This window comes from Salvelinus sp. IW2-2015, linkage group LG30, assembly GCF_002910315.2.
Source record: "Salvelinus sp. IW2-2015 linkage group LG30, ASM291031v2, whole genome shotgun sequence".
In the NCBI taxonomy this organism is placed as follows: domain Eukaryota; kingdom Metazoa; phylum Chordata; class Actinopteri; order Salmoniformes; family Salmonidae; genus Salvelinus; species Salvelinus sp. IW2-2015.
Genome location: NC_036869.1, coordinates 23,069,891 through 23,089,310, shown reverse-complemented (window position 1 = coordinate 23,089,310; position 19,420 = coordinate 23,069,891). Strand labels below are relative to the sequence as shown.

The 19,420-nt window shown below is 43.2% G+C and overlaps 1 protein-coding gene across 2 annotated transcripts in view; it reads right to left on the bottom strand.

Annotated features, from left to right (window-relative positions):
• LOC111955376 (oxysterol-binding protein-related protein 10) overlaps nt 1–19,420 on the bottom strand; it is an 88,653-nt gene that overhangs the window by 63,411 nt on the left and 5,822 nt on the right. For both annotated transcript variants that reach the window (XM_023975602.2, XM_023975603.2), the window contains exons 2-4: nt 12,616–12,791; nt 7,628–7,707; nt 3,796–3,867 (exon numbers count right to left, since the gene is read on the bottom strand). In XM_023975602.2, the coding sequence (XP_023831370.1) occupies nt 3,796–3,867; nt 7,628–7,707; nt 12,616–12,791 (328 nt within the window). The remainder of the gene's footprint in view (nt 1–3,795; nt 3,868–7,627; nt 7,708–12,615; nt 12,792–19,420) is intronic.

Sequence of the window (19,420 nt, the reverse complement as noted above, 5' to 3'; positions counted from 1 at the left end):
AGAGCGAGGAGGGATATGTGAACTGCCACACCACTCAACTACTTCCTACTTCTATTTTCATCTTCTAACATTCCCCTGTATCCTATGGTTTGTGAGTCAAACCAGAAAAAAAGGGGGTTTAGCCTTCTTGAATAAGCTTGGGTACTATATGAAAGCCATGTTGCAACCAATGCCTGACGACGGGCAGCAAACCGAAGACTGCACCTTGTGGTTTCCTTAAAAGGGTCCACATTTCAGTCGTATGAGGAGAACCGTGACTAAACCTTAGCCTGGGCCTCCCTGTTATTACAAACCCCAAACAAAACCAGAGCAAAAGCTACCACCTTTCCAGTGAACTCAACTCCTAAATTAGCTTCAGGTTACTTCCCTCCTGACAAGAGCAAATAAGGTACGTAGAGGTGAACGAACAGAAATGTAAGAAGCCACCAACCAAACTTAAAAAGTGGACCTTTGCCTTCCGTCTTCTTTATAGCTCTACACCACCAACAAAATCAAATCCGGTTATCTCCTTCCTTCTTTCGCCTTCCCTCCCTCTCTCCGTCTCTCCATTTCCCTGCCCTCTGTATACTGTCTGCCATGTCTCTCAGTCGGAACCCGTCCTCACCCTCCATCAATTTACAGCAGTTCCAGAGAGACCGCGCACCTCCACCCTGGATACCAGAGGTCTGGGCACAGCACAGCACAGTCGAGAGAGAGAGAGCAGAGGCAAGATAGATAAATAGATCAAATAAACGACTCTCTCCCTGAGCACTGCTCACCGGAGGAGAAACAACTCGGCTTCCATTTTGGAAGCAGCAACTCTCACTCCCAGGACCACAGAGCCATAATAGTCACAAACGGAATAAGGCACATTGTGACACTGCAGGAAAGTGCAGGATACTTTATTTCCAATGGCTGCAAGTATGTATGTGTATCATTCAAATTCTCACCCTAACAACGTTTCAAATCACGAGACGGCAGCTTTCTGTGAGAACAGGGCCATGAAGCTACAGCAGTGAGTAAATCAGATGGGGGAACACTCAGCATTTAGATGTGTCCAATAGCAGCTCAGGTCTCTCCTCTCTAAAACTGGCACAGAGCTGCAGGCATTTCAGAAAAACTGCAACAGTGAGAAGATGGCAGAGTCATGGAGACGGAGAGAGGGAGCAAATGAGGACGAGTACCGAACCCAGAGAAAGAGAGAGAGAGAGAACCACCTGTATCACTGAAGCTGGGAGAGGAAAAGTTACTGTCATGCATGGCTTACGTTAGCTAGCAGATTTTAACGGGCTAATGTGATGCTCCATTAGCCATTACAGGATAGGTACTGTTTGTGGAGTAGCACAGAGAATTTGACCAACCTTAACTTGGCCATACAATCTTAGTTCTTGATTCGGCCAAACATGCATCTTCTAAAAATGTTGTGTCCAGTTGCAGGCGTTTCATTTGAAATTATAAAATGCTCCGTTATTAAAATGCTTCTTTTTTTTTCTCCATGAAGTAATCCAACAATGTGTACAAATCTTTCCTCATTGATTGAGACAGGTGGCCAGCAGCATACCACCCTGCATACCACTGCTGGCTTGCTTCTGAAGCTAAGCAGGGTTGGTCCTGGTCAGTCCCTGGATGGGAGACCAGGTGCTGCTGGAAGTGGTGTTGGAGGGCCAGTAGGAGGCACTCTTTCCTCTGGTCTAAACAAAGATCCCAATGCCCCAGGTCAGTGATTGGGGACACTGCTCTGTGTAGGGTGCCGTCTTTCGGATGGGACGTTAAACGGGTGTCCTGACTCTCTGAGGTCATTAAAGATCCCATGGCACTTATCGTAAGAGTAGGGGTGTTAACCCCGGTGTCCTGGCTAAATTCCCAATCTGGCCCTCAACCATCACGGTCACCTAATAATCCCCAGTTTACAATTGGCTCATTCATCCCCCTCCTCTCCCCTGTAACTATTCCCCAGGTCGTTGCTGCAAATGAGAACGTGTTCTCAGTCAACTTACCTGGTAAAATAAAATAAATAAAAAAGGTGGGTCTACCCCAAGGCGCCGCATGTCACTCACCTGTGTCAATCAATGATATAAGATTTTTAAATAAACAAGATGGAGGCATACACATAAAAATGTAGCATTTTCAAAATGCAAACAAAGCACCTACAAATGGATACTGACATTTTTGAAGGTACATGTTTGGCTGAATCGAGAACAAATATAGTATCGCCAATTTAAGGTTGGTCGAAAATTCTCTATGCTTCTCCCAACATCACCTATCCTGTAATGGCTAATGGAGCAACACATTAGCCTGTTACAATCTGCTAGTAAGGCTAACTTATGAATCCTGCAAAAATGATTCAAGCTTGTGAACTATGCTACTTGTTCTACCTTTCAGAGGGTACAAAAAAAAAAAGTGTACTAATGAAACGCTCCAATTTCTGTATTCCATTAGTTCTCCAATTTGGGAAGGGTAAAGATTTACCACCGCTTGGTTCATGCCTTTCCCTATTAGGAAACACTTGAGTGACTGAATCTACATACACTGTACACATAATGCAATCACTCTCCACTTACACAGCCTCAGCAGTATTTCAACATGCTCCATTCCCCTCGTCCCAACAAGCACGTCTGCCCCTCACAGGTGTGCCCTTACTGCTTAGGCTGACTTGGCCCTCCATCACAGAACGTGGGTGGTGGGCACCACATAGGTCAGGAGACGGTATCAAAAAGACAGAAATAATCTACTGTAATGTATCTAATGTATCTACAGTGGGGCTGAGCTGGGCCGGTTAAGAAGAACCTGAAAGAGAGACTGGTACCGAATACCCGCCTGAGAAAACCACTCCTGTATCAAAATAAATTCTATTCTAAGGGTTCTGTAGGGAATTACTTCCACAAAAGAGCCGGGGTGAGAGGAATTTCAAACATCAAATGAGAGTTATTTTATAACACAGTAGAATCCGCTCTTCCACTACAGTGTGGTACAAAACGTAGCCTCGGGCAATAAGAGATGCCTTTCTTCCTTACACGAACCAACTACTGTACAAAGAAAGTCATTGTCAATACACCAGAGAAAGGATTGCCATTTGTAACTGGTGACCGACACATTGAAAGAAATTGATTGAAATGCGTGACAGCTTTTTGAATACAAAGTTTAAATCTCTACCGAAAGCGTCAATAAGCAGCTAAACTGAGGAAAGTGCAGTTTACTTATCAGTTGTACACCCAGCATTGGCAATAATAAAAACTATAGAACAGAAATTCCCTCATTCCCCAAGTGTATTTCAGTGCTCAGGCTATTGTAGATTGTTTATGCTAAGCTAGGAATACATCTTAGACTTTGGAGGAGATGTGATACTGATCTCTGAGGCAGAATGGGAGGCTTAGACACGATTAGACTACTACGGTTGTCTGTCACGGTACAGGAACCCAAAAAAGCTCACCCGCTTTTGACACGAGGAAAAAAAAACTCCTCTTCTTATGGGAGCCTTCCCCTTACTGATCCAAGTTAAGGAGTATAATTGGACTTCTGTCTAGTCAACTGTGCAGCACTTTTTGAAAAAGTGAATAGCTAATGCGCTGTGTGTGAGAGTTTGCAATGAAAGTTTTCAAGCTGGTATTCAAGAACATAAAGGCTGTTTCTACACTTTCAAATATATGGAGGATTGCAGAAAGTGAGAACCAGGACACAACGAGAGATGAAGACATGGACAACCCTATAAGTGTATTTATGTCTATTTGTGTGTTTGTGCTGGATCAGTTATTTGTACAGGGAGAGTTGTTGGTACAGGGTAGTAGCTCAGGTGTGGACGGGTGCATCTTGACTCACCAGCCCCTCCTGGCTGCCTCCCGTCGTTCCCTCCGCACTCAGGTTCTCATCCGATCCCTTAAACTTCCAGACCTAAGGCCAAACACACACAAAAAAACATAGAACTCAGTACAGGGTCGTGTTCAGTAGCTGGGGAAGTGGAAAGATATAACCTGAACTTGTCTAATAAGAAAAGCTCATTTTTGTTTTCCCATTACAAAACTAAATGTGCCCTAATGAACATGACCCAGATGCAAAACGGATTAAGTTTCTTCCGTCCACTGTTAAAATGAACTGGGTCGCCACACTACTATACAGTAGGTTCTAAATCTTCACTGTTCCCTTCACAACCCAGTGACTTCCAAACCAGGCTGTCAAGGCCCACAGCAGAGATCCAGAGGATGGGGTAACTCCATAATGAGGCTGATACTCCACTGTCACATGGAGACTGGCTTCAATGTACCCCCGGACAGACACAGTGCATAGCCAGCAGAGACCAACAATAGGGCTGTACAGGAGCTCCAGAGATGGTGAATGCATGGTCTGCTACCCTCTTATCTATTATACCAAGAGAGCAGGAGTCCATAACCAGCCATACCGCCCCAAATTCTATTCACTCTCCAAATCAAGTCTACATTGGCAATGGATTAACACAAACTCATTTACATAAGGAAACGTGTTTCGATTGTCTTTTTTGACAGGAAACAGGAACAATATTTATGAGAGTTATTGTGCCACGAGGCAGGGGTGGAGGAAATGGGGCTGATGCATAATAGGGGAGCGCGAGGAGATGCAGACAGAGAGAGCATTGTTTGTAGACTGCTGCGGTGCGCACTCACACAAATCAGTCTGTAGACATGGGGAGATGGTGGGAGAGGGAGAGAGAAAGCAAAGGAGAGATAGCGAGCGAATGAAAGCAAGAGAAAGAGCAAAATATAGTATGCTGAAGAATTGGCCATTTGCTGGAACAAATTTACCTACAAAAGGAAAAAAAACATTTTAATACAGACAACACAATATGCTGCAGTAATTTTTTTTTTTTACGAAACGCTCAGGTGGCAGTCCTGATTCAACAAGACCTCGACTTGAATCGGACTTTCCCACACAAAAACTTCAGAAATAAAAAGAGTTCATAGGTTTGGAAGGGTTCCACTTCGAAGCTATTGCCAGGTGGCACGTACCCAGGTTACCCCTCACTCTCAAACAGACAGAGGATCAGGGATGACACAATTTTTTTTAAAGGAAATAGCTGACTCCCATAAGTCCTACTGTAGCAGCCGCAGAGCCCTATTGGAGAAGATAGCAGGAGAGTCAGAGGGGTAGAGGAGGGAGGAGCAAGTGTACGAGCGGTGCCAAGACAAGGTGGGATCTAATAGAGAGGATCACTCTCCGAGGTGATGGTAAGCATTCGTGTCTACACTAGAATTACTCATCTGGTATACAGAGCCTCTATAAAGTATTCACACCCCTTGACTTTTTCCACATTTTGTTGTGTTACAGCCTTAATTTAAAATGGATTACATTGAGATTTTGTGTAACTGGCCGCAAAACAATTCCCCATAATGTCAAAAGCGGAATTATGTTTTTAGAAATATTTACAAATTAATTAAAAATGAAAAGCTGGAATAGCTTGAGTGAATAATTATTTCAACCCCTTTGTTATGGCAAGCCTAAATAAGTTCAGGAGTACAAATAAATCACATAATAAGTTGCGTGGACTCACTCTGTGTGCAAGAATAGTGTTAAACGTGATTTTTGAATGACTACCTCATCTCTGTACCCCACACATACAGATAATTGTAAAGTCCCTCAGTCGAGCAGTGATTTTCAAACAGATTCAACCACAAAGACCAGGGAGGTTTTCCAATCCCCAGCAAAGAAGGGCACTTGTAGGTAGATGGGTAAAAAACAAAAAAAGCAGACATTGAATATCCCTTTGAGCATGGGAAGTTAATAATCACACCCTGGATGGTGTATCAATACACCCAGTCACTACAACGATACAGGCGTCCTTCCGAAATCCTGAGCGGCAGGTAGCCTAGCGGTTAAGAGCGTTGAGCCAGTAACCAAAAGGTTGCTGGTTTGAATCCCCAAGCAGACTAGGTGAGAGAGAAAAAATCTGTCTTGCCCTTGAGCAAGGCACTTAACCCTAAATGTCACTCTGGATAAGAGCGTCTGCTAAATTACTAAAATGTCAAATTCAGTTGCCAGGAAGACAGAAGGAAACCGCTCAGGGATTTCACCAATGGTGAATTTAAAACAGTTTGAGTTTAATGGTTGTGATAGGATGGATAAACAACATTGTAGCTCCACAATACTAACCTAAATGACAGAGTGAAAAGGAAGCCAGTACAGAATATTTAAAAAATACTCCAAAACATGTATCCTGATTGCAATGAGGCACTAAAGTAAAACTGCAAAAAATGTCCTGAATACAAAGTGTTATGTTTGGGGAAAATCCAATACATCACTGAGTATCACTGTTCATATTGTCAAGCATGGTGGTGGCTGCATCATGTTATGGGTATGCTTGTCATCGGCAAGGGCTAGGGAGTTTTTTTTAAATAAAAAAATGGAATAGAGCTTAGCACAGCCAAAATCCTAGAAAACCTGGTTCAGTCTGCTTTCCAACAGACACTGGGAGACAAATTCACTTTTCAGCAGGACAATCACCTAAAACACAAGGCCAAATATACACTGGAGTAGCTTACCAAGATGACATTGAATGTTCCTGAGTGGCCTAGTTAAAGTTTTGACTTAAAATTGGCTTGAAAATCTATGGAAAGACTTGAAAATGGCTGTCTACCAATGATCAACAACCAACTTGACAGAGCTCAAATCATTTTTTGAAGAATAATGTGCAAATATTGTACAATCCAGGTATGAAAATCTCTTAGAGACTTACCCAGAAAGGTGATTCTAACATGTATTGACTCAGATAAATGAGATATTTCTGTATTTCATTTTGAATAAATTTGGTAACATTTCTAAAAACATGTTTTCACTTTGTCATTATGGGGTATTGTGTGTAGATGGGTGGGAGATTTTTTTTTAATATTTTCAATTTAGGCTGTAAAATAACTAAATGTGTAATAAGTCAAAGGGTATGAATACTTTCTGAAGGCTATGAACGTTATCTACTGTGCCTCCTGTGTGCATTGAGACTGCATGAAAGCTAAACAATTCCAAAATCCAACCACTATAGGAAAGAGCATTTGCCGTTTCAGTGTGCCAACAGTGCACCCAACAACAAGGGTTTGCAACAAAATCTCACAACCACAAAGCTACTTTCTCTCAAACTACTTCACTTCTCCCACTATCGACCCCTACACTAATACCATAGTTGTCCATTCAAGCCATCTGTCAAAAGCCATATTTACAGCAATTTAATTTCCTCAAAAGGTGCCTGAACCCAAGTAATTCAATCAATCGGAGCTGTGCTTACAGAAGTGGGAAATACCTGCGATGAGATTTGTAAACTCAGCGGTATATCAGTCTCTAATATCCAGGCTGTATCACAACCGACCGTGATTGGGAGTCCCATAGGGCGGCGCACAATTTGCCCAGCGCCGTCCGGGCTTGGCCGGTGTAGGCCGTCATTGTAACTAAGAATTTGTTCTTAACTGACTTGCCTAGTTAAATAAAAAAGGTTAAATAAAGGTTAAATTTGAAAAAAAAAAATTGCAAGGGAAAGTCATGGCTTCCCTGTCACTGCACTGCTCTTCCTGAGGGACATATTCCAGGAGCTAGACCTTAGTAGTGACTGCAGTGTGTGTGTGTGTGTGTGTGTGTGTGTGTGTGTGTGTGTGTGTGTGTGTGTGTGTGTGTGTGTGTGCACGTGCGTTGTACATACCTTGGCACTGCTGTCGGAGTGGCGTCTGGCGCACGCTTGGAGTTGGTTCATCCAGAACCGCTGCTCTTTGGCGTCGGATGCTACGGAGACACAAAAGGAGCGAATCAAAATGTTCATTATCCGATAACCATCATCGTCACAATGGGAGAATCATCGTCATTATACGAGTTAGTGGTCAGTTCAATATGTAGGCAGTCATCACAAAATGTGTGTCATTATGTGTCGCATGTCACTTTTCAGATTGACATCCAATGTGTGTCTGACACATTATCAGCCAATGTGCTGTGTATTCTGTTACAGGGTCAGGGCCTGACAATTGTAGTACATCAGGTTTGTTTATGTCGATCCCAAACTCCCTGTGTAAGGGCTTGTAAACTACTGAACTTTACAATAGTGTCTGTGTTCATATTCTACAACTCACTAAAACATCATCTAAGACACACTTTCAGATTGATGGAAAGCTTGATCTTTAACCTAAACTCTCAATGATGGGGAGGGGGGGGGGCAACAGTGTCTGTGCGATTAGCTAAAATGGCAGACATTTCACTGCGGCCCAGAGACAGCCTGTTATCCAAACACCAACCATGGAAAAGGTGACTCACCCTTTTGTTTTACAAGACAGTAAACTGCCCTCTGAGGCCAGACACGCCAATAAGCCCGTCTCATTTCATTAACCGATTAATTGGCAGAGCCTGCTTTGTCCAGCCTGATGTCTACAAACGGTACAACCTCTTTCGTCTAGACAAAGCTAGACCAATTGTGGATATCATTGTGACTGACTGGTAAAACTTTACTTCAAGAGCAACTCAGCATCTCAACCTATTATTCAGTGAGATACAATTTGATAGTATATACCAAAGTCTCCAGTCTCCATGGTAACGCTCCAAGGAGAAAATAAGAACATTTCATTAGCAACGGAACCGAATATAGCAGCATTGTCTGGACTCCTGGAGTCCTTTATAGTGATTAACTGAAACAAATGGGCACGATCATAAACGATGGAGTGCGGAATGCTGAATCTATTCATGCGAGTTTAGCTCGAGAAAGAGTCATTTCTCGGAACGGTAATGGCCTCATTTGAGCACCGTGACATGAGTTTCTGTCAATCACTTAAGGCCTACACTATTTTTCAAGCACCTGAAAAGTCGCTTGAGTGAGGAGGCAGAAGGAGACACATCCACACTAACAAATGTCAAATGGGACACTTAAAACAGTGAACATCTCCAGTGAACAGCTCCTCTGCTCTCTCAAGAGAAGGCTGTGTTCACGTAGGCCATTCATAATGAAACACCTGTACCCAGCTGTCTGTTAAAACCCTCCCCTCCCAGTGATTCCTTCTACATCAGCGGCATATCTTTTCCTTTCAAAACGTCTCAGTTTAGAATCTGCGACACATTTAGAGCAGCAATTATGGGTCTTGATTTATACAAGCTTTGCCGTCATTGTACATAATTAGCTAGCTGTAATGAACAGAGGTGGATCTGGCAGTGCCGAGCGGTTATGTTTATATGCAAATATGCACCTGTTTCCAATGGCGAAAAAGACGCTAAGTCGCTAACATGAGCTACTTGCACACTAATCCTTACTTAGCGAAGACCAGGTGGTTCTTGTGCTCGGTCTAAAAAGGTAACCCCAAAAGACTGCCAATGCTAATCAAAGATTCAAAGCTGGTGTTCTGTTCAAAAAAGGTCCCTGGTTTGGAGTTGGAGGGGTGGCAGTTTCCATTCAGTTGATGAATGAGCCACGCTTGTTTTGGCAAACGAGATCAAGCAGCACAACACAGTCCGACCCATTTGCAACAGAGGAACGACGGTCTCCCGTCCTCATCAACAATGCTCTACAGATGCCATTTAAATAACACCATCTCTGCATTTCAATCAAGGGGGTCAACGTACGCTTCAATATAGGCTCTAAAGAGAGGGCACTAATGTCTATCCATTGCCATTCAAGCATTTAACCGTGACCATGTAATTACACTGATGCTAATTACAGTGATCGAGTGGATGTTCTTGGCTAAAATAATAGTCTCATACATTTGAGGGAGCTGGTGGGGGATCTGATTAAGGTGAATGGAGATAATATGACAGGGCAGTACTCTGAATATGTACTTCATAACTGCTGGAAGTTATTAAACATGACTACTATGGGACAGTAAGGATTATTGCAGTTGCTGGGAGGAACAAAAGCCTGGGGCTTATCCTAGGGTTAAAAATATATTTGTTTTTTTAAATCACTAAATTGGTCTTTTGACCAATCAGATCCACTCTGAAAAAGATCTGATGTGAAAGGATCTGATGTGATTGGTCAAAAGACCAATTAGTGGAAAAAAGATCAGAATTGGGCTGCCTGTGTAAACGCAGCCTTTGTCACCAGATCTGAACCCAATTGAACACTTGCGGGAGATTCTAGCGTGGCGCCTGACAGCGTTTTTCACCACTTTCAACTAAACAGTTCCTGACACGTGTAGAATTTATGCCAAGGCGCAACGAAGCTATTCTGGCCCGACGCCCTATTAAAGTCACACACATCGTTCAGCAAGCTGTGTTTTTGCTACCACCCGCTATAGACGTGTGACTTGACATTTTCACTTGATTCCACGTGTAAAAATCGATGTGCACCCAGTTCGCAAATTAAAGCTAGCATCTCTGAACAGAGTGCTAAGTACTCTCTGCCAGCAAATGATATTGGTGTGTCTGAGCCCTGAGACACTTTCTGTTGGTGTTTCCTTTCTTTTTGCCATCCCTAGTATGTAGAAGTAATATGGATCCTTATTCTGGATGAGATTGAATTTGTTCTAGGCAATATTAAATATTTTATAAACTGGATGGTTCGAGACCTGAATACTGATTGGCTGATAGCCGTGGTATATCAGACCGTATACCACGGGTATGACAAAACATTTATTTTTACTGCTCTATTTACGTTGGTAGACAGTTTATAATAGCAATAAGGCACCTCAGGGGTTTGTGGTATATGGCCAATATACCACGGCTAGGGGCTGTGTCCAGGCACTCCGCGATGCGTCGTGCATAAGAACAGCCCTCAGCCGTAGTACATTGGCCATATACCACAGGCCCTCGTGCCTTATTGCTTAATAATACTACTTCAATAAGTCACAATAATGTCTGGTATGCAGTCAGGCATCTCAATTAGCCCCCTTGAAAAGCCGTGAGAATAACTTGACCCTTCTAAACAGCCCTCGTGTCTTATTCCTGGCATCATCTGATCAACAGCTTTAAAATTTGCCATTTGATAATTCAAACAGGATTTAATTCATGCTGTTTTCACCTTTTTATTTCATACACTCTGGAGCAATGAGCATGGCTCCGGGCAAAGCTCAAAACATAATGCTCCCGCTTATTCGACTAAAACTAATTACCCTATGCTGCCTTGGTTGGATATCCGATGAAGACGAAGCCTGTGCTTTAGCGTCTGTATCAGATCTCACATAATTCCACATGGCTTGAATAGGACATTCTGAAATTCAACTCAAAATGTTTATTAAGAGTTGAGATCAAACGTTCGACCAAGGACACCTGAAGGGAGATTATTGGCTTCCAGAAATAGGCACCTTCTCCAGTGACTTGACGTTTGACAGTTTGTGAAGGGGGATTCAAGGACATCCACATCACGAAAAGAAAGGACACATTCACAGCTGGGGCTACAGAGGTCTGTTGCTGCAGAATCACCAAACAGGAAACGTGTTCCTGGTTGAACCTTGAACTTCTCCCCTTCCCAGTTGAAGCCTGGGTTGCCATGACAACCCGTGTGAGATTTAAGGTGCACCTACTAATTCTTAGTCAAAGACTCATGAAAGGTCGCTCGCTACACTACAGGGCGGCGGGTATTGTTCCCCGCCATTTGGCTTAATTCAAATGTCACCATCCCAATCAGAGGAATGACTTGTACGCCACTAAGTATAGTGTTTAGACCTTCCCCCCAAAAATACACCAAACTAGCTTCTTTGATAAGGATTGTAATTTTACCTTTTATTTAAGCTGTATCTCGTTCCATCCCTACATTGTAGACAGTGGATCCCTGCTCCTACATTGATTTGCTACAATTACTTATTCTCTGTGGGACTATATCGCTTGCTCGGAGCTCAATAGATGGATCACTAAGTCATCCACAGATACAGGGCAAGTTATTCTGATACCTCCCTTGGGGAATGTACAGGGGCATTCCACAAACTAAAGCGACAGGGAGTCTCTTGCTTCATCAGTGGATACAGGCTTCGGACTAGGGCCGGGACGAACTGCGATACTTGTTAGTATCGTGGCAAGGAAACGAAACACAAATCGGATTCAATTTCTTCAGGTAAACAGGCCTATAAAACATCATTATGTTGTCATCCAGTCACACCCCCCCCCCCCCCCCAAGCTATAGCACACAATATTTGACATACAGCAGGTTTTTTTAAAGGACCAAAGAGTTTGGTCTGCTTCGTCTTTTAATTTTTGCCATGGAAAAAAACATTGCGGTACTGGTATCATCCCATCCCTACCTCTGACAGAGCGAGCCTGTAGCATAGTGACCAGTTTAAACCCAATGGACCTCAACCATAGCTCATAGAGGGGAGTGTCCCTTTTGACAGGATGTATCGACCAGTACAGTTACCCTGTTCAAACTTTCAGCAATGCGACAAGGCAGCTTATATAGAACACCCGTGTAGCCCACTCATGCTAGCTCAAGGGAACTCCTGTCAAGTGTGGGAAATGGAGTTGGCAAATTGAAAGTTAGTAATGTGACTCATGAAATATTCATGAAGCTAAGTTACAACATCACAGGTTCATTTCCATTACACACTTTTCCAAAAACAAAGACTGGGTTGTTGGGAATGTTTTTTCCCAGGTGCACAATTTAAGCTGCTTGAAGTGGCATCACTATATTGCGCAACTGCAAAACACCCACAAGGCATTGCCATTTTCCCACTGTCCCCATGCAATCTCCCTGAATACCCAATCTCTGACTAATAAGGGTTAGCGTACCTCTGAGCTTGTAAAGCTCGCCATTGAATGAGTTGACGATGAACATGTGTGGTGCCTCATCACTCTGGACAACCGACGCACCAATCAGAGGCAGAGAGCCCCTGGGCTTCTGACTCTTGCCATGTTCATGTACAAAGTACTGCAGCTGTCCCAGCTCTGGATCCAACACAAAGTACCTGCAGGAGAGGGTGAGAGAAAAGGGAGAGGGTGAGAGAAAAGGGAGGGGGGTGAGAGAAAAGGGAGGGAGGGGAGAGAAACACAAATAAATGATCATATAAAATATGTCCTCATCATTGTTTAAGGCTTATTCTATCGCTTTAGCAGTAATTGCAACTGCTAAGTAATACAGTGATGATCGAGAGAGAGAGAGAGCACACGTACAGGATGGGTGAAATCCACCACTAAAATTCCTCTCACCTTTCATGCAAAGAAATCTTGCCAGATTTACAGGAGCTCGTCGTTATAGAAGCGTCAGCCACTTTACTGAGCGTATTAAGAAGTGACATCAACACCTACCCACCAACTAAATCTCAAACTATCCAAGTAGTCCTTAAGAGTGCATAGGTACCATGAGTGGAGCAGCTGGAGCCCACAGCTCGCGGGGTGAACATTTTACAGAATCAGACAGGTTTGTAACCTTTGTGATTAATAAATGTCTTCTAGCTTAGGCCTAACTGAAATACAGTCAGAGCCTGAGAGCCTGCAATATGACACACACACACACACACACGTCCTGGCTATGGGACATAGCCTATTGGACTGACTTGTCCCGACAAAGCATTCATGACATAGCTAGCGTGTCACCCTGTTTGGTTGGCTTTCATAGTACGGAAGTGTTGTTAACCGGAAATGATCTTGCTGCCGATCAATCGTCTCTTTCCACGCGCTATTAGAGAAGCGGCTCTATTGACCCGGCTTTGGAACAAGCCGAGTGAGCACTTACTTACAGGTCAATACAAACCACAGACAAAAAACGACACAATCCTCCACACTGCCACAACCAGAACCGAAAGGATCATCATAGACCGTTTTCACATTGACGATGGCAAAGGGATATTTGAGAGAGGTATCGATTCTTAAGAGACAATACCGTTGTGTAAAACTAGAGCGTTACCTCGGGAGGTCGCACACGGCACTGGCCCAACAATTGCCCCCCCTTTGAGCATGGAATTGTCTCGTTGAGCTGAACACTACTACAGTATAAATGATAATAGCAGAGCAATGTTTTTTTATACAGCTGAAATGTTTTTTTGATAGTACAAATAAAATATACATACAAATAAAATATGTTTTTTCAATTTGTAACATTGCGTGATGATTTCTGAGGTGGCACCACAGGTCCCAGAGAGGGGAAATAGTTTTGCTGGGGCCCAGAGTTTTTCCTGATCGGATAGGCTAACTTCACCAGGTAAAACTCTGAACCCTAGTGGTATGGTAGGACATAGTAATACGTCCACCGGGGGAAAAAATGAAAATAAAAACGGTTTTATATGGGCTATGGTGGGCCCAGATTCTTTCTAATCAGGTCAAATGGTTAAAAAAAAAATCCTGGAAAAAGTTATGGCCCTAGGGAGGATGAAAACAAAGTCCTGTCAAACAAATCATGAGGCGAATCAGTCAAAAAAGCAGTATTGTCCCTTTTTTTAAAGCTTGTGTCAATATTTTCTATAAAACCAAACCCGCTGTGCTGATCTCTGCAACGTGGATAGATGGAAATCGCCACACAATGCTACAAGAAACAAACACTGAGTGTACAAAACATTAACAACACCTTCCTAATATTGAGTTGTGTGCCCTCATTCTTCATACATTTGGATAAAATAGATAAATATTGCCATTTTACCACCATCTTAATATCTCTAAACATAATACCATAGGAGACACTGTGTAAAGCACAAATTGCAAGCTCAAGTCATGTTAAATAAACAAAAAATCTAGACAAAGCACACTAATTGGACCGAGTGTTCTCTCTACTACACCGGCTCTGACGCTCGTCAGATGTGGCAGGGCTTGCAAACTATTACGGATTACAAAAGGAAACCCAGCTGCGAGCTGTCCAGTGACGTGAGCCTACCAGATGAGCTAAATACCTCCTATACTCGTGTCGAGGAAAGCAACACTGAACCATGCATGAGAGCACCAGCTGGACGACTGTGTGATCACGCTCGCCGTAGCCAATGTGAGTAAGACCTTTAAAACAGGTTAACATTCACAAGGCAGCAGAGCCAGATGGATTACCAGGACACGTACTCAGAGCATGCACTGACCAGCTGGCAAGTGTCTTCACTGACATTTTTAACCTCTCCCCGACCCAGTCTGTAATACACACGTTTCAAGCAGACCATCATAGTCCCTGTGCCCAAGAACGCCAAAGTAACCGGTCTAAATTACTATTGCCCATGTAGCACTCACAAATACTTTGAAAGACTGGCCATGGCTCACATCAACATCATCATCCCAGACCCACTCCAATTCACATACCGCCCCAATAGATCCACAGATGATGCAATCTCTACTGCACTCCACACTGCCCTTTCCAACTGGACAAAAGGAACACATATGTAAGAAAGCTGTTCATGGACTATAGCTCAGCACTAAACTAAGGACACAGGGATTAAACGTCTCCCTCTGCAACTGAATGCTGGACTTCCTGACAGGCCACCAGCAGTATACCACCCTGCATTCCACAGCTGGCTTGTCTCTGAAGCTAAGCAGGGTTGGTCCTGTTCAGTCCCTGGATGGGAGACCAGTTGCTGCTGGAAATGGTGTTGGAGGGCCAGTAGAAGGAACTCCTTGCTCTGGTCTAAAAAATAAAATAGACCAATTCCCCAGAGCAATGTGTAGGGTGCCGTCTTTCAGATGGGACATTAAACAGTGTCCTGACTCTGTGGTCACTAAAGATCCCATGGCACTTATCCCGGAGTCCTGGCAATTTGATCCTCATACCGTCATGGTCACCTAATCATCCGCAGCTTCCAATTGACTCATTCACCCCCCCCCCCCCTTCTCTCACCTGTAACTATTCCCCAGGTCGTTGCTGTAAATGAGAATGTGTTCTCAGTCAACTGATCAGGTTCAATAAAATAAAACTGGTGAGGGTGGGCAACACATCCGCCACTCTGACCCTCAACACGGGGACCCCTCAGGTGTGCGTGCTTATGCCGCGTTCAAAACAACTCGGAAGTCAAATCATGACTTCAGTGATCCTAAGGTTGGAAAGTCCGAGCTCTACAAAGAGTACCGAGTTGGAATTCTGAGGTGGATGACCGTTCAAATAGATTTTCTCCCAGTCGGAGCTAGTTTTTTGTCCAAAGTTCCCAGTTGTTTTCAACACGGCATAAGTCCCCTCCTGTACTCCTTGTTCACCCACGACTCAACATGTCTGTAGTGGAGCGGGTCAAGAGCTTAAAGTTCCTTGGTGTCCACATCACCAAGGACCTATCATGGTCCAAACACACCAAGACAGTCGTGAAGAGGGCACGACAACACCTCTTCACCCTCAGGAGGCTGAAAAGATTTTACATGGGCCCTCAGATCCTCAAAAAGTTCTACAGCTGCACCATTGAGAGCATCTTGACTGGCTGCATCACTGTTTGGTATGACAACTGCTCGGCCTCCGACCGCAAAGCACTACAGATGGTAGTTCGTATGGCCCAGTACATCACTGGGGCCGAGCTCCCTGCCATCCAGGACCTCTATACCAGGTGGTGTCAGAGGAAGGCCCTAAACATTGTCAAAAGACTCCAGCCACCCAAGTGAGACTTTTCACTCTGCCGCCACACGGCAAGCATTACGGGAGCGCCAAGTTTGGGACCAAAAGGCTCCTGAACAGCTTCTACCCCCAAGCCGTAAGACTGCTGAACAGTTCATCAAATTGTAATGGTTTTGACTTGAATTGAGGTTATGGTTGGTTAGGGGTGCCAAGTATGTCGTGCCTACCAGAGAAAAGTTTGATTTCTCCTTTTGTTTGTGAGTTGGTCTCACTGGTCAGTCAAGTCTACACCAATGCAAAAGGACTTATGTAAAAGTCAGTGTTGTAAAATATGCTTTGCTTAAACATTGAAAGAAATAACTTCTTATGCATTGGTTGTATTACGAAAATAAATGACAACATAAATAATAAATGTCGCAACAGGTCTCAAAATAATAACAGCTTAAGTTCACTTGTAAATGTCCCGTACCTCGCGCATAAAAAAAAATTGTCCGGACAGGTAAATGGTTGAGTGAAATTCAGGTGACCTCAGTCATGCAATTGTCCTAATTAACAGTGCATAAAACAACCACCACAGCAAACCCAGCACCATAAACACTCCCGGACACAATTCAAATGATTAGGATTCACAATAGGCCTACTGTAACAACTTGGTGTAAAACATACACAACACAGTGGAAACCCCAAGGAAAACAAATCCAATACTGTATGGTTAAAGTCGTCAGTCAGTCGGGTCCATCAGTTGGACTCCAGCTGAGAAAAAAAACAGCACCCAGACCCAGCTTTGATCAATGGAACTCTGCATCCTGCACAGTGCACCGTTCCAATTGGTACATTGTAGACATATGATTCATCGCACACACACACGGGAGACTTAAATAGAACCTCCTTATATAACCCAAATCCTCCATATTACGCTCAGATCATAACCAGCCCAGCCATAGCATAGCTACTGAATGGTGTTCAAGTGCCCAGAAGAACAGAAATCTTATTATGAAGTGTGTCCTGTGAGAAGACACCAATTTTAGAGTAAAAGATATCCTCCTCTCTGCAACACACGTGATACATCATGAAGACCTGAATGTGACCAGGACATTGGTTTTTACAAAGTATAGTAATATTATAGTGACCATTTCCCCCTCATATTTCAAATTAAAAAATGTGAAGCACTGAGTTAAATGTGAAAGTGCAGCGTCATATGCAACAACAAAAAAATTGTTCATCCGGGTTGTTTTGAAATTATTTTTCCTCAGGTCTGTGCCGTCCCATTGGGAAACCAGCCTCGAGTTTCGCTACACTGAGGACCAGTTCTAGTTCAAAGAACAAAACTTTTTGAGTTGTGGTAAAACAGTAACGCTGAAAAAGGTTGGCTTACCACACATTAAAGCGGACACTTAAGTCCAAGTTCTACAACAGACTCAAAAGCTTAGCTTCCAGCCCACAGTATGCATTTGATAACTGCAACTTTATTGGATGGCACCCCGCATGCCACGATCATCCATCTTTTCAATTGAAGTTGCAAGTAATGAGGCCCATGTGATGTGGGAGGTAATTCAGTGTCTCTCTCTGTGTGTGTAACAGTCCAGTTTCTCAGAATGCTTTCGTCTGATCATTGGGGCCTAAGAGACTGGGGAGCCGTAATGGAGGAGTAACCCAATAATCCTAACGCACATGCAGCCTCTCTCTCAGGGTGACGGTGGTGTTGCACAATTGGAGGACCTAGTTAAGGGATGGGCAACTTTGTTGGGGGTGGGGGCCACAAAAAAAAATTGGAACTTATGAGGGACCGCAGTTGAACGCAGGTCTGCGTACCCACATCCATATACCCCCCCCCCCCACCAGAGATACAAAATGTTATATATATACACACACACACACACACAAATTGATCAGAAATACAGTGTAGAGATCATTAATGTTGTAAATGAGTATTGTAGCTGGAAATGGCTGATTTTTTATGGAATATCTACATAGGCGTACAGAGGCCCATTATCAGCAACCATCACTCCTGTGCTCCGATGGCACGTTGTGTTAGCTAATCCAAGTTGATCATTTTAAACGTCTAATTGATCATTAGAAAACCCGTTTGCAATTATGTTAGCACAGCTGAAAACTGTTGTGCTGATTTAAAGAATGAATAGTCATTTACAACATTAACGATGTCTACACTGCATTTCTGATAAATTTTATGTTATTTTAAATGGACAATTTTTTTTAGCTTTTCTTTCAAAAATAAGAACATTTCTAAGTGACCCCAAACGTTTGAACGGTAGTATATATAATAATTGTACATTTCGTGCAATTCAACACTTTTTGCCATGGCGTGTAGAGAAAATGTTGCTGTTTTAAAGCAAGTGTGCTGCAATTCTACACACTTTGCAATGGAGTGGAGAGGAAAATTTGCTGTTTTACAGCAAATGTCCTGCAAATATACAAATTTTGCCATAGGGTGGAGAGAAATGTTTGCAGTTTGACTAACAAAATCAATGAGGGCCCACCGGTCGGTAAATCGACCATGATAAAAAGTTTAGCTGGCCGCTAAACTAACTTAGCAATCTAAAAAATGTTAGCTGACATGGGCTAATTGACTGACATAAGAGAGAAACTGCTACTGCATAACCAAATTTCAAAATTGCACCTCACGTATTCTACTATTCTAACTCACAACAGTAAGTTGAAACCCTGACGGAGTTCCCGCGGGCTGCTAGTTTCACTCCAATATGTGCATACGTGTGAGACAAACACATGAAAACTAAGTATTCAGTACAATACACCTACGCCTAAAAAAAAACAAAAATAGCAATCAACATTAACATGATCACCCACACACAGCGCAAACTTGGCACAGACCCACTCTTAGTGATGCTCACAAGCACACAGCCAAGTACATAGCCTTCAATGTTTATGCTCTTTCACAAATAGAAACAAGGACGTGATTGACAGACCTAGTATTACAGCGACACAGTCTCCCAATGACAGACTGCCTCTTGTGTATTCTATGCCATTTTTTAACTGCGGCATGGTAGGCTTGCTGGTGGAAAACATGTCAAAAGGAGATTTTCTTGTAACGGCATACTTTGGACGTTCTATTTT